This window comes from Mizuhopecten yessoensis, unplaced genomic scaffold, assembly GCF_002113885.1.
Source record: "Mizuhopecten yessoensis strain PY_sf001 unplaced genomic scaffold, ASM211388v2 scaffold8131, whole genome shotgun sequence".
NCBI lineage: Eukaryota > Metazoa > Mollusca > Bivalvia > Pectinida > Pectinidae > Mizuhopecten > Mizuhopecten yessoensis.
Window position 1 is genome coordinate 1,467,313 of NW_018407394.1, and position 13,212 is coordinate 1,480,524.

Consider the following 13,212-nt stretch of genomic DNA (forward strand, 5'->3'; position numbering starts at 1 on the left):
GAAAGTATAGGTCTATGTCAATTTCATTCGCAAACTTCATCGGGTTAAATCATAGGATGCTGCTCGACAAATATCATGACTTTAGGGCAATCAGATCTTCAGAAAAAGTCGTTTGAAGGTTTAGACCTATTTCACCCTTGTGACCTTGAAAGTAGGTCAAGGACATTTTCATTTGCAAACTTTGTCGAACTCCATAAAACTATGCTACTGGCCAAATATCACAGACTCTTGGCCTTTCGTTTTTTCAAAAGAAGTTGTTTGAAAGTTTAGACTACCGGTATTTGACCCCTGTGACCTTTAAAGAAGGTCAAGGTCATTTTCATTCTCAAACTTTGTTGGTGTCTATCATAGGATGCTACTGGCCGAATATCATGACTCTAGGTCTTTCAGATCTTCAGAAGAAGTCGTTTAAACAAACATTGACGGACGCTGTGCCATGGCATGAGCTGAAAACTCTTGAGGGGAACGCTTCTGTGCAATTATAACTAACACAGTGGTACCCTTTACCTTAATGCCCCCCTAATAAGTGATAGGGGCATGATCATTTCAATTCCTCTCTCACTTCACTTCAAGAGACTTAATTTGACTAGAATGGTATGTTGGACGGGAGTACCCATTGATGATTTAAGTGTTTAAACACATCAGGAACTCCTACCCAGAACATGTACAGGAGAGCTGACAGGTGTAGTTTCCCGATTACAGTCAGGACAGATCGCTATCCCATCAGCACACTCCTTACAGACGTACAGGTGAAAACAGGGCAGTAATAAAGTGGTGACAGGCTGCTCCACACAAATTCTACACAGCAGTCCTTGATTCATTTCTTCCACTTCACCATCTGTGGACATTAAATCAGCATTTTACCTATCTTAGAATTTCCAAAGAAAAATGCAGTAACTTATCTAAACTTTCAAAAAATAGACTAGGGTAGCCAAATTATTGGTACATGCATGTATACTATATAAGCCTGAAAATATTCGTAAACAAGCAAGTCTGTAAGGTCACATTAATTTATTTCCAATAACTCATCCCTTATTGTTGTTCTATGTGATCAAAGCGAATGAGCTGTGTTAACATCGGTAATGTCTACCTTTTTTATCTTAGGTCCAGGTAATTATTCATAGTGTTATACATGCATTCCTTACAAATTCAGATGCGACTCTTTGCTCTGGTTAGATCACATAAATACATGTATTTGCCCTAGCAGTGATTTTTCAACCTAAACTTTCCTACAGCATTATTTTTGATGAATTTGGGCAGATAATGTTATCTTTCTGATTATTATTTTTATTTTGGGAAAATAAAGCACTTTTTAGCCAGGGGAATCTGTCTGTATTTGGCTGTAAATCCAGGCCAAAGAAATCAGTGCATGGGTACATATATATATATCAGAAAATAACTTTGCTCAGTATATTTTTTACATGATATGGCCATGTTATACCATATAGAATCTACTTGGACTTATTGTACAACGACTGACATACTTGGAACCTTTCTAGTTTCTAGTGCATTTTTCTAATATATGGTATGAAAATATTGAAATGTAATGAAGAGACACAATATTTTTACAATATTTCTTCTTACATTATTTCTGGGATGTGGTGAAATACACACTAAGCATTATTTATCTACAATGGTCTTCACTACTCACACGAAGGCATATCATGTTGATCTTCCACTACTTCATCACCTCCTTCAATGTTTGAGATCAAACACAGCAGGTCACCCACTCTAAAGTCATTAGCTCCTTTTGAATGAAAAAAGAAATAAAGTTGAGCATACCCTGAGATAACCTGTATTTTAATTTCTATTATATGATAATGCATGTTATTGTTAAAATGTTTAGGAAATACGATTGTACGTATCTGAGGTTTGTTTACAGAGATGACGACAAAAGAACCTAGGTCAGTTTGATCAAAATCCAGAACAAAGTCAGTCACAATGACAATGAATTAAGATGGGACACAATGATGAGACATATGGGACACAATGGTGTATGTGTAGCTGTGACCGACATACATGAGTATCATTATATGTTACCTCCTCCAAACAAATAGCATGGGGACAATAACACTATGAACAAAGAATGTAGTTAGGCACTGGACTACAAGTACATCATTGGACACTCTGCCAGCCCAAGATGTTCTCCCATACAATTTTTTTTTCCCCGTTTTAATACTTTTGTATGACAAACAATTGAAACATGTGGAATTTTTCTTTATCACAATTGTTAGAATAATAGAATTGTATTGCACTGTGATTGAAGTGAAAAAATACATAAAAATGGATATATGGGACATTTAAACAAAGGCATTCAGCTTAAAAAATATTAACATAATTTGCCTTTACACGTACTTGGCATACAAATTTTGAGAAAATTCTTGACAGTATTTATAGGATTTTATGTTTTTTAGAAACAATTTTTCAATTGATCATACCGTAAATTGGGATATTCTTACATAAGTACATTTTTGTGAAAAATCTCCAAAATAGCTGTAGTATTTTTTTTAACGCTCTATTTTTTGTGAATTGGGACAATGCACAAAAATATGACTTCGGATTTAACTTTTTAATTGTCTGAGCTGTGCCATGCTTGGCAGCATATTTAGCCTGCAGCTGTCGTGATAAAATGGTGTACTGTCCCTTCTATTTTTAAGATGAAATATGTTCCTGTTTTCACTCATTTAGGCAGTCACAAACATGGTCATAAGCTATATTGAGTTGAAGTACAATCATACAGCTTCTTCTATATAGATAGGTAGTCCCAAGCATGGTCATAAGCTATATTGATTTGACGCATGATCATACAGCATATCTTCTATATAGACTTAGTTTTTGTTTACCGAATTGTATTTCAAAGTATTTCAAATCCTACTCAAGTTGGACTCGATGCAACTACCAAATGTAACCTGTTTCCTTTGCCAATGAATTTGGCCAGATAAGCATTGCCCTGTTCGTATGATTTTGCGATGGGAGATAACTATTGATATGTTTAGACAAAGATGCCACTTGACATTTCACATTTTTATTGAAGCAACACAAGAAAAACGAAAACGTAGATCCACAGGTTTTACAAATGTCTGAAATACACATATGCTACAACTGATATGGGTCACAGCACATATAAACAAACATATACATGTATGTTTATGTGTGCTGTGTATATCATATGTGTATAAATGTATCATGTATGTGTATGTGTAGCTGTGACCCATATCAGTATAGCATATGTGTATTTCAGACATTTGTAACGAACCCCTGTGGTATATGCATGTGGTCCAGTCTTGTATGAAATACAGTCGGACAGCCAAATGTCATATAAAATGTTTCGTCCTTTCAAGCCACGTCTGGTTTCCTGTGTAAATCGACATTCAATAACTTTACATTCCAGAAGATGTAGAACCTCAAAATTAAATAGCGGCTCTCCACTTCGAGCTAATAAAAAGATGATTGCTGTAGACTTGCAGCTGAGCCTTTGCACCACGTCTAGACATAATATTCTTCTGTGATGACACATCAGAAAATTTAATATCTGATGAATTCATCATCAAAAATTGAATATGGCATTTCAAATATGGTTTTGTGTTTTGTTTCTACATGATTTGGCTATATTGAACTATCAACGTATCCCATAATGTTGTATTATGGTCCTTCAATGACGCACTATATTTTTTTACATTACATCAATACGTAGATTGCACAAGCTCCAGAACCTCGGACAAACGATCAGAATGGACTTCACAAGTTCCAATTATTGAAAAAAAACGTTGATTGAAATATAAGGATTGAATTTTGCTTTGGGCGGTTTCATGGGGTGAGGAATTGAGTTGGGCTTGAAACAAATTCAAAATAAACTGCTTCGCAGTTCATTAAATTTGTTTCAAGACCAACTCAATTCATCACCCCATGAAATCGACCAAAGCAAGATTCAATCCTTAATTATATTGATGTGGATATAGAGGCAGCAATGCCTGTGTCCAATAATATGTTATTAAATCCTATTAAATAAATTACCAATTTTTACATGTAAACACTTTCTTATTCACCCTACACTACATCAATAGAACCTTCTCAATTATCACTGCAAGCTAAGACTTTGCCAGCTCTTGTAAACACAATTCATCAAGTAATCTGGTACTCCGACACAACATTAAAGATAATTGCGGTTATTTTTTAGTCATTAAATTTTTACATGTTTATATTCAGCAAATTTGAATCTAGCACAACATGCAAAAAATATAACCACAGAAAAAATATCCCGATACATGTGTATATGGTAGTAAACTTGCTCTTTTGGACTGACCAGTTTTAGATGCATACTGGTCAATGGCTTCTGTGATGACCTTGTACGAGTACGCCATGGAGGTCAAAATACGGACTGGAGTAGATGGATCCAGGGAAACAGGAGAAACAGGCAGGCCAATCTATAAACAAATATTACATTGATAAGATAATGTGAGTAGGATAACATTACCACTGTTATACTTAGTGTTGATTCTAATTGAAAATCAATCAATTGTATAACCAGTTGCAATTAACCGATTGATAAATTTCATAATCGCTTAATTGGTTTAAATGTTGCATGCTGTTTTCTGTTGATATCTGTCAGATTTACTTTTAAGTCAAATTCTAGTAGTAGGTTAAAACCAATAGTGTAAAAGCATAAAAGACTGTCAAATGGATATATACCAAGTCAGCCTTTGATTTTACACGGCAAACTTATGCTTCAAATCCCAATTCTAAGTGGTATATACCATCATAATTACACATATTTCAAATAGATTTACCAGAACTTAGATGTTCCGATTATAATCGAAAGTCGTTCATGAGAAGTCTTCTAATAATGGATTATGATTTCCGCTTCCAATTCCCAACACTAAGTACTAATACTATACGATTTCTGAATTTAGAATCCCTGTACAAATGTACCACTGCTAAAACTCTAAATATGCATTAAAAAGTTTTTCTGTTATGACTATAGCTTTGATAAAAAAAATCCAGAAAAGAAACATATTCTGAAGAACTTAAATGAAAAAAACAATAAAGATGAAATAATCAAAAAAAAAAATCAGAAGTTTGCCTGCATATTAAAATGCAATGGAACAGACCATGACTTGAACCCTAGGCCTTCAATTATTAAACTGTGGCTCTAACCAACTGAGCTACCTCAAGCTTGTTATCATGTTTATTTAACTTAGGTTAGTTAATTTTCAAATTGTTAACAGATGAGGTTAAAAAGGTGCCATTTTACAATCGAAAATCAACTAATGGGAACAGTGTTCTCCTTAAAAGCCGCTCGCCGACAAAAAAAAGCCTGCTTTTCATGAACTTTAAATCAGCTATTTTATTTTCAGAATATGAACTGGTCACCATCATACATGTGAACATTCAACTGGCTATTCTTTTCCAGTCCACCATCTTTGTCAAAATTTAGTGAGAACACTGGAGCCTTCAATTAACAGCCTAGGATATCAGCCATCACAAGTTGTGGAATCTCTTTTAACTCTTATAACTAGAAACATTTTCCTGTTTTCCATCAGAGACACAATAACCATGAATTATGATGTCACAATATGATTTATAAAACATGCAAGTGGCAGAATTGTTACATGACATTACAATTGAAAGACTGACCAATAAACGTGCGCACAGGGTGTTACCCACTAGTAGGTAACCAAAAATGTTTAATTTACCAACTCTTTGCAGGTTTATCCAACGAGCTGGGTGTGATGAAACCTATACTGGTTGTGGGAGAATTGATACCTACATCCTTTGTTGCTGTGAAGTTCTCCACAAAGTCTACGCCTTTCATCTTGATCAGATACTTGCAGCATGGAGACAGAAGTGCATGGTTTGCCCAGGGTTCGGTATGGGGTTCCAAGCAATTAAGGCTGATATCACAGTAGTGACATCTAACAGTGGCTTCCTTTCCTGTTGGTTAAATTGAAAAACATCACCACAAAACCTGTACTCAATCCAGGAATTTAGCATTATAATATTTTCAAGTAATGACCTGGACAACTTTTACCAGTATTTTTAACATAAAAAATTCCTTATTAAGACTTTAATTCTGAGTGCGGGTCATAGTGTATAACAAGCCATTAGACTTGCTATGCTAAATTACAGCTGTGTCATCAGAAGTGTTATGACCTTCACATATGCTTCTTTACCTTTGGAGAGTTTCCCTATTTTATCGACCAAGGTTTCTGATTTAACAAACTCAAAACTTCATCTCCAGGCATCTATAAAGTGATACCAGAAGACACACTGAATATCTACATGTGTAAACTATAACATGCCCCACAGTTCTACCGGAGTATAGTTACCTGTGTAAACAACCTTACGGTACTTCCCTGTTCTACCGGAGTATAGTTACCTGTGTAAACATCCTAACGGTACTTCCCTGTTCTACCGGAGTATTTATCTGTATAACCTGTACTTATATTATTTTTCTACCCGAGTACAGTATTTACCTGTGTAAACAACCTAACCGTACTTCCCTGTTCTACCGGAGTATTTATCTGTATAAACTGTACTTATATTATTGTCCTACCCGAGTACAGTATTTACCTGTGCCAATTACAACTCATCCTCAATACTCCAGGGGTTACACTCATGTTCGCCCTCTGCACCCCTGGAATATGTTATAGCGAAATTGAAGGCACGCAGCTAGCTATATGAATACTCTCAGACAAAAAACTGACCAATCGTTAGGCTGATACATGTCCTTTGATGATTACAGAGGAGCGACACCCGGCTTCAAAGCCAGTCAATTTTACTATTACCTGGCCAAGGTATTCTTTTGATATACATCAAAGGATCAAACTAGTCTTCTTGTCTCATCAACAGGGTGGAGCACACTGAGCCTTCACTTTTGTTATAACCACTGGAGTATTGAGGATGACTACAACCCTAGCACCTACTTCACTGTTCTACCTGAGTAACTTGGAAGTATACCTGTGTTAACTTCACCCCTGCCTCACTGTTCTGACTTTATTTATCTATATAAAGTACAAGCCTGTCCCTACTTTCAACCTAAAGCTTTACCTGTGTAAAAAAAGCTGGCTTTAGCCAGTTTTTCTTGTGCTATTCTCACATGTTGTGCAGGCCAATTAGGGTTACTATACGTCAATTCTCTGGCATCCAACTCCGAATGTTGTGGACTCTTAGGTGTAAATATCTGCAAAACAAAAACTAGAACTTTAGGACACGTGTATATTAATGTTTCCCTTCCAATTTACAATTACATATCGGATAGTCAGATGGCCTAGTGGAAAATCCACTCAACTTTCACCAAGGTCTGATTCTCCGATCGGATGTGAAAAGGTATGGGGTCACCTGCCTGACCAAATGGGTTTTTTCCAGGTACTCTGGTTTCCTCCTGCATCAAGTCCCCTGTACGCTAGCATCCCAGCCAACAAGAGTGATTATTGTAAGTAAAAATACCTGGTAACTTGTTTCATAAACATTGTAAAATAAATAACGTTTATATATGTCCACCATTTCAGTTTTTAATATCTTAACCAATCAGAGGCCATGGTAGCCATATCTTGAATCAAAATATTTTTACGTGGACCATTTGATGTAACGTTTATCCCCTATGTGTCATTCTCAGAAGTTTCATCGTAATTGGTCACATAATTTTGAAACATTGGTCTGGACAAGGCTTAAACTGACTCAGTATACATGCATACTACATGTACAGTGTATGTAGGTTTAATACCTCAGTGGTAAATACTGCTTGGACACTTTCAATATAAGCAGGGCCCTTTTTCTGTTGAAGATAAGCACACTGGGGACTGTAACGGGCATGCTCCTTCCAGACATCATCTGTCTGCTTCCAGCAAGCCAGGCTAACATCACATGTCTTACAACGGAAAGTGCCATTACCTTAAGAAATTCAAAAAATTGTTTAAAAACACATAACCAAGTGAATTTCCTATCTGGCCATAAAATAAATAAGAGCTCACCTGAATATTTGAGCAATCAGTTTTTTAAAGGTTTTTAACATATTTGACCCTTGTGATCTTGAAAGTAGATCAAGGTCATTTATTTGGTGAAACTTGATAGCATTTCATACCAAGGTACCAATTGGTTAAGTATCATAACTCTATGTCTGCTGGTTATTCAAAAGAAGTTGTTTTAAAAGTTTTTTTATTTGCCGCTGTGACCTTGAAAGTATGTCAAGGTCACTTGTTTGAAGAAACTTCACAGCACTATCCCAAATATCATTGTTCTAGGCCTCTTGGTTACCAACAGGAAGTTGTTTAAAGAATTGGAACATATTTAACCCTTACGATCTTGAATGTAGGTCAAGGTCATTATTTGATGACAGTTTATAGCACTAAATGCCACATACCTACTGGCCAAGTATCGTAACTCTTGGCCTCTTGGTAATTCAGAAGGAGTTTTTTTTTTAAATGTTTTTACATATTAGACCCCTGTGACCTTGGAAGTACATGTAGGTCAAGGTCATTTATTTGAGGAAAGTTTATAGCACTTTATGTCCGGTACCTACTGGCCATGTATCATAACCCTAGGCCTCCTGGTTGTTCAGAAGAAGTGTTTGCTAAAGTTTTTTACATATTAATTTGACCCTTGAGACCTGGAAAATAAGTCATGACCCTAGGTCCTCCAGTTCTTAAGTCGTTCAAAAAAAAAGTTGATGGCGACAGACAGACGACGTACAACACACCATATCATAAGCTCAACTAGCTCTTCATGCCAGATGAGCTAAAATAAAAAGGACATTTACATTTCTAGTTAACTAGTTGCATTAAAGATGGCCTTTTTGCAAAAATTGTTCATGATTATTGGGGAAATACAGTTATAACAGGTAATGTAAATGAGCATAAATATATATATCATATATATAATTATAATTGAAGAATTTATAAGCTAAAGTACCTGTGAATTCGAATCCAGCCTCCACCATATTGTCAATGTCTGGTGTTTTGTTGAGCTGTTCTGAATTCAAGGACTGGAAGCTGGAACATTGCCCATACAACAGTTCTCCTATAAAACAAAGAATAAGTATGTTAAGTATTATTTTTATGTTCTACATGTTCATGTATTTGTTTATTCTAAAACATTTTCATTTCGTATTAAAAGATAGACCCAGTACATGTAAAACTGCCAAAAATTGTAAATATGCATTAGAAAATTATTTTTAGCATGAATTGCTTGCTTTGATAAAAGAAAAGAAAAGAAAAACATACTTTACAGAAAATTTATTTGAACAAGAAAAAATCAGTAAAATTGATGGATTATGCTCCCCGAAAACCGAGACTGGAATAAAGGTTATGTGTTACTTTTAAATCTTCAACATCTGACCTTTGAACTTATAAGAAATTGACCTGTGACACATGGACCCCAAAATGGTATGCAACACAAAGCCTTGCCATTCTACATATTTCTTTGAAATGTGAAGCTACCTTCATCAATCAAGAAGTTCTGTCAAAGAAAATGAATTCGACATTTGATCTCCATGACTGTGGCCTTCACTTTGGGTGTAAAAACCAAAAAGTGGTATGCCACAATGCCTTTCAATCCTACATACACATATGACTAAAATTGCAAAAAAGTTTTCTTTCGAAAGCCAGAAGTCATCACCGGCAAAATTGATTTAAATTTTGATCCTAATATAACACGTGGCTTTGACCTTGGGTGCACAGATCCAACTGTGGTATAGAACGCATCGCCTGTCCATCCTACACATATAAAAATATTTTATTTAGATATTTTCAGGTGGTCAGAAGCTATGGCCAGGACAACAAATTTGACCTTTGATCTCAATAATAATCATAATAATAATTTGAGGTTCTTATATACCGCTTTATCACAACCTAGTTCATAGGTCGTCTCAAAGCGGTTCACAAATTATTATCCAAGGTTATAGGGCCTTTGTGACCAGCCAATATCTTTCTCAACTCCCTGGGGAGCATACAGACGGTGCTGCCATTTCGGCACTCACAGCTGGCATTCTACAATTCTAGCACTGCCCAACCACATACTCATTTACAGCAGAGTAGACTGAAACAAGCGGAGTAAAGTATCTTGCTCAAGGATACAACACAGTTCCTTGTCCTGACTCGAACCCGCAACCCTTCGGTCACGAGACTACCGTGCCTCACAATGTGACCTTGACCTTAGCCAAACAAACCTGATAGTTAAACACAACACATATCACAACTTGCCATCCTTCATGTACATGTATCCATAAATTTTTGTTGGGCCATCTTTATTAATTACAAATTGGTACACAACACTGGACAATTACCAAGAATTAAGAACCAATAGTTGTATACATCACACCGTCTTGCCATTCTGCATGCATCCCTTTAATTTCATGAAGATATACATCTATGTCAATAAGTTAAGACATCACTTAGACATTGTATTAAACCTTTGACCTAACTGCGACCTTGACCTTGGACATACAGACCTAAATAAGGTACAAGACACATCACTTTGCCATCCTGCATATATTCCTACAATTTCATTGAATTATCTTCAGTGAGTCAGAGGTTATGTTCAGGAATGAAATCTTTGACCTCAATGTGATCTTGACCTTGGGCAAAGTGACATGTTACACATTGTCTTGCCATGCTTCATGTACATATACATATACATTATATCACTTAAAATTTGATTGGGCTTTCTTCAGTAAGTCCAAAGTTATTGCCCTGGACAGACGAATGGACGGACAGAGTAGCGACTATTTGCTCCCCGAAATTTTATTCGGGAAGCAATCAAGCATAAAGATGAAGAGTACAAGAAATACAAGCTGGAAGAAGGACTTAATCCTTTGGGTTGGGTAAAACACCAAGAACAATCCAAAAACTGTATCTTTGCCAAAGAAAAACACAACATAGCATGACTAAATTATCACTAAAGCTTAAATCCTTTTTGAAAATAAATTTGTATGTTGTAGAACTTTCCATGGACCTTTTTGTGGTTAAGTACCAAGTTTCACAGAGATCGGTTAAAAAATGTAGGAGGAGATTGCCGGACAAACAAAGTTTACGCCAGACGGACGGACAACACCATACCATAATACTATCGTCAAATTTGACGGTTGTATAAAAATGGTTCATGTTATAGTAGAAAAGCTACTTTTCTGTATGTACTTGTTTTAACTTTATTTTCTAAATAAATGTCCTCACCAGAGGTAATCCGAATGTGTACATGTACTTTCACCAACAAAAAAAGAATGACATAAACAAACTTGTTATATGCACAGAGAGATACGCATCAAAAAAGGGCAAAGAACAGGAAAACACTGTGAGCCTTGAAATTGGTTCTCAGATGATGATAGCATTGTAGAAGCTTTTAGTATCGTCTTGTCATAGGTTTCCGCGCATTACATATTTCCACACAGATATTTTATCAAGCTGTGTCTCGTTACTACATGACCTGGTGGGCAATACACAAGGATAATTAGATGTTTGTCCATCGTCGATAAACTGACACAAAAATTACCGGAAGTTCGTCCGGAAAACATTAGAGTTAATCACTGATTAAAAAACATGCATAAATATGCAGTTTTGCTTAATGCACTTTTTATCTTGCTCAAAATTAACCCAAACTTGAAAAATCAGGGAAACATTTCATTCATGATCGAATCGGGTCTTTTTAGTAGTCTGACAAACGTACGAAAATGTTGTATGCAAATGAAGCCACATCTCCTCGACAATTTTTTTCCACTTCCAAAGAGGGAAGGAGACATACTGTAACGTAAACCTTGTAATGCAATGAACTTCCACATTTCAACAATTTTTTACAGAATAACGAGAAATAACTTACCATCAACCAAAACCAATATAAGACTGCACAAATATAATAACAACAAATTAGCTGACACATTGAACAATCTATAAAAAAAATATGAATCTTTTATTTACGAAGCTTTTGTTTGTGCGGTTCAATGTGGGGAATTCCTTTTAGTGTATTCAAGTGATCGTTCGTTGAACACTAACTTGTTATAAAATGTTGTTCCACAGTTTTATGTTGCTTGTTTTTTGTTGCCATTAGTAGATTGTGTACCCGCCTATGACAGTCATTTGTAACTTCAACTGTTTTTTACAGATACGAATACAGAATCGCGGCTGCTTCTTAAGATATCTGGTATTTCTAGCACATTGAATCAAAAGCCAAAATCCACAATGTACCAAGTTCAAGTTTTTATTACTGTGAGTCTTTTGACTCATCATCAGTTACAAAGTAATTCAGTGATTTTTTTTAACAAATCTCGCTAAAAAAAATCACTGATCTCACTATTTTACACCGGAAAGTTGTTGCATGCAAATGTCAACAAAAGCACGTGTTGGAAAGAATTAAAGGTGTTTCTGTTTGGCGCCATCTGATTGGTTAGTTAACATCTGGTCTGTTTGGGAATTTCCATATGATGCACAATTCATTTGCATGGATAAATTCCGTGCTTAACATGACAGATATGCTAAAATATTTCAGTATCTAAAAAGCTCAAAAGAATAAACGTGTCGTGTCCAGGTTGTATTCAGAACAAACATACTAAAAGCTTCGTTTGACTGTCAGATTTTTCAAAAGCGGCAGCCGCATACTTTTTATCCACAGGTGCTCGGGTTCTGGAATATATGTGATATATAATCGCACCCACTAGATATCGCACCCCCTTATACTAATAAATCACAGGTGCTCGGGTTCTGGAATATATGTGATATATAATCGCACACACTAGATATCAGACCCCCTTATACTAATAAATCTGCGATATCTAGTGGGTGCGATTATATGTCACATACATGTATTCCAGAACCCGAGCACCTGTGTTTTTACCCGGCGACATCGTAGTCATACCTAACCTACAAATGTAAGCCATCTGCTGTACACATACCTATATACTCTCTGTATTATCTTCACATACTCACCCATGTTACTGGCAGTTGTTTCCCTGGGTCTGCCACAACGATTGTACATCAAATTTTGTAGATATAGACAGGGACNACCTACAAATGTAAGCCATCTGCTGTACACATACCTATATACTCTCTGTATTATCTTCACATACTCACCCATGTTACTGGCAGTTGTTTCCCTGGGTCTGCCACAACGATTGTACATCAAATTTTGTAGATATAGACAGGGACGTATACAGTCCCTGACGTAGGTAACATACATGCGGCCTATACGAGTGGCGTCAGACAGCTGCGCTGTCTCTCACTGGAACCGGGG

The 13,212-nt window shown here is 36.1% G+C and overlaps 1 protein-coding gene across 1 annotated transcript; it reads right to left on the reverse strand.

Annotated features, from left to right (window-relative positions):
• Positions 1–348: 348 nt before the first annotated feature.
• Positions 349–13,158, reverse strand: LOC110455120 (baculoviral IAP repeat-containing protein 8-like). The gene is made up of 8 exons (XM_021505069.1): positions 13,053–13,158; positions 8,908–9,015; positions 7,724–7,890; positions 7,048–7,180; positions 5,768–5,931; positions 4,304–4,424; positions 1,652–1,747; positions 349–838 (listed from the first exon to the last, which is right to left on the reverse strand). The coding sequence occupies exons 1-8, from the start codon at positions 13,156–13,158 to the stop codon at positions 642–644; spliced, it is 1,092 nt and encodes a 363-aa protein (XP_021360744.1). The 3' UTR covers positions 349–641.
• Positions 13,159–13,212: the final 54 nt, after the last annotated feature.

Bases quoted from the DNA above. Each gene is read 5' to 3' on its own strand.
- LOC110455120 (XM_021505069.1), bottom strand. From the start codon at position 13,158: ATGTATGTTACCTACGTCAGGGACTGTATACGTCCCTGTCTATATCTA. The intron at 5,932-7,047 runs GTAAAGCTTTAG...TTTAACCAACAG, and splicing joins AGCCAGCTTTTTTTACACAG to GAAAGGAAGCCACTGTTAGA. The intron at 839-1,651 runs GTGAGTAGTGAA...TAATGTCCACAG, and splicing joins TCAACATGATATGCCTTCGT to ATGGTGAAGTGGAAGAAATG.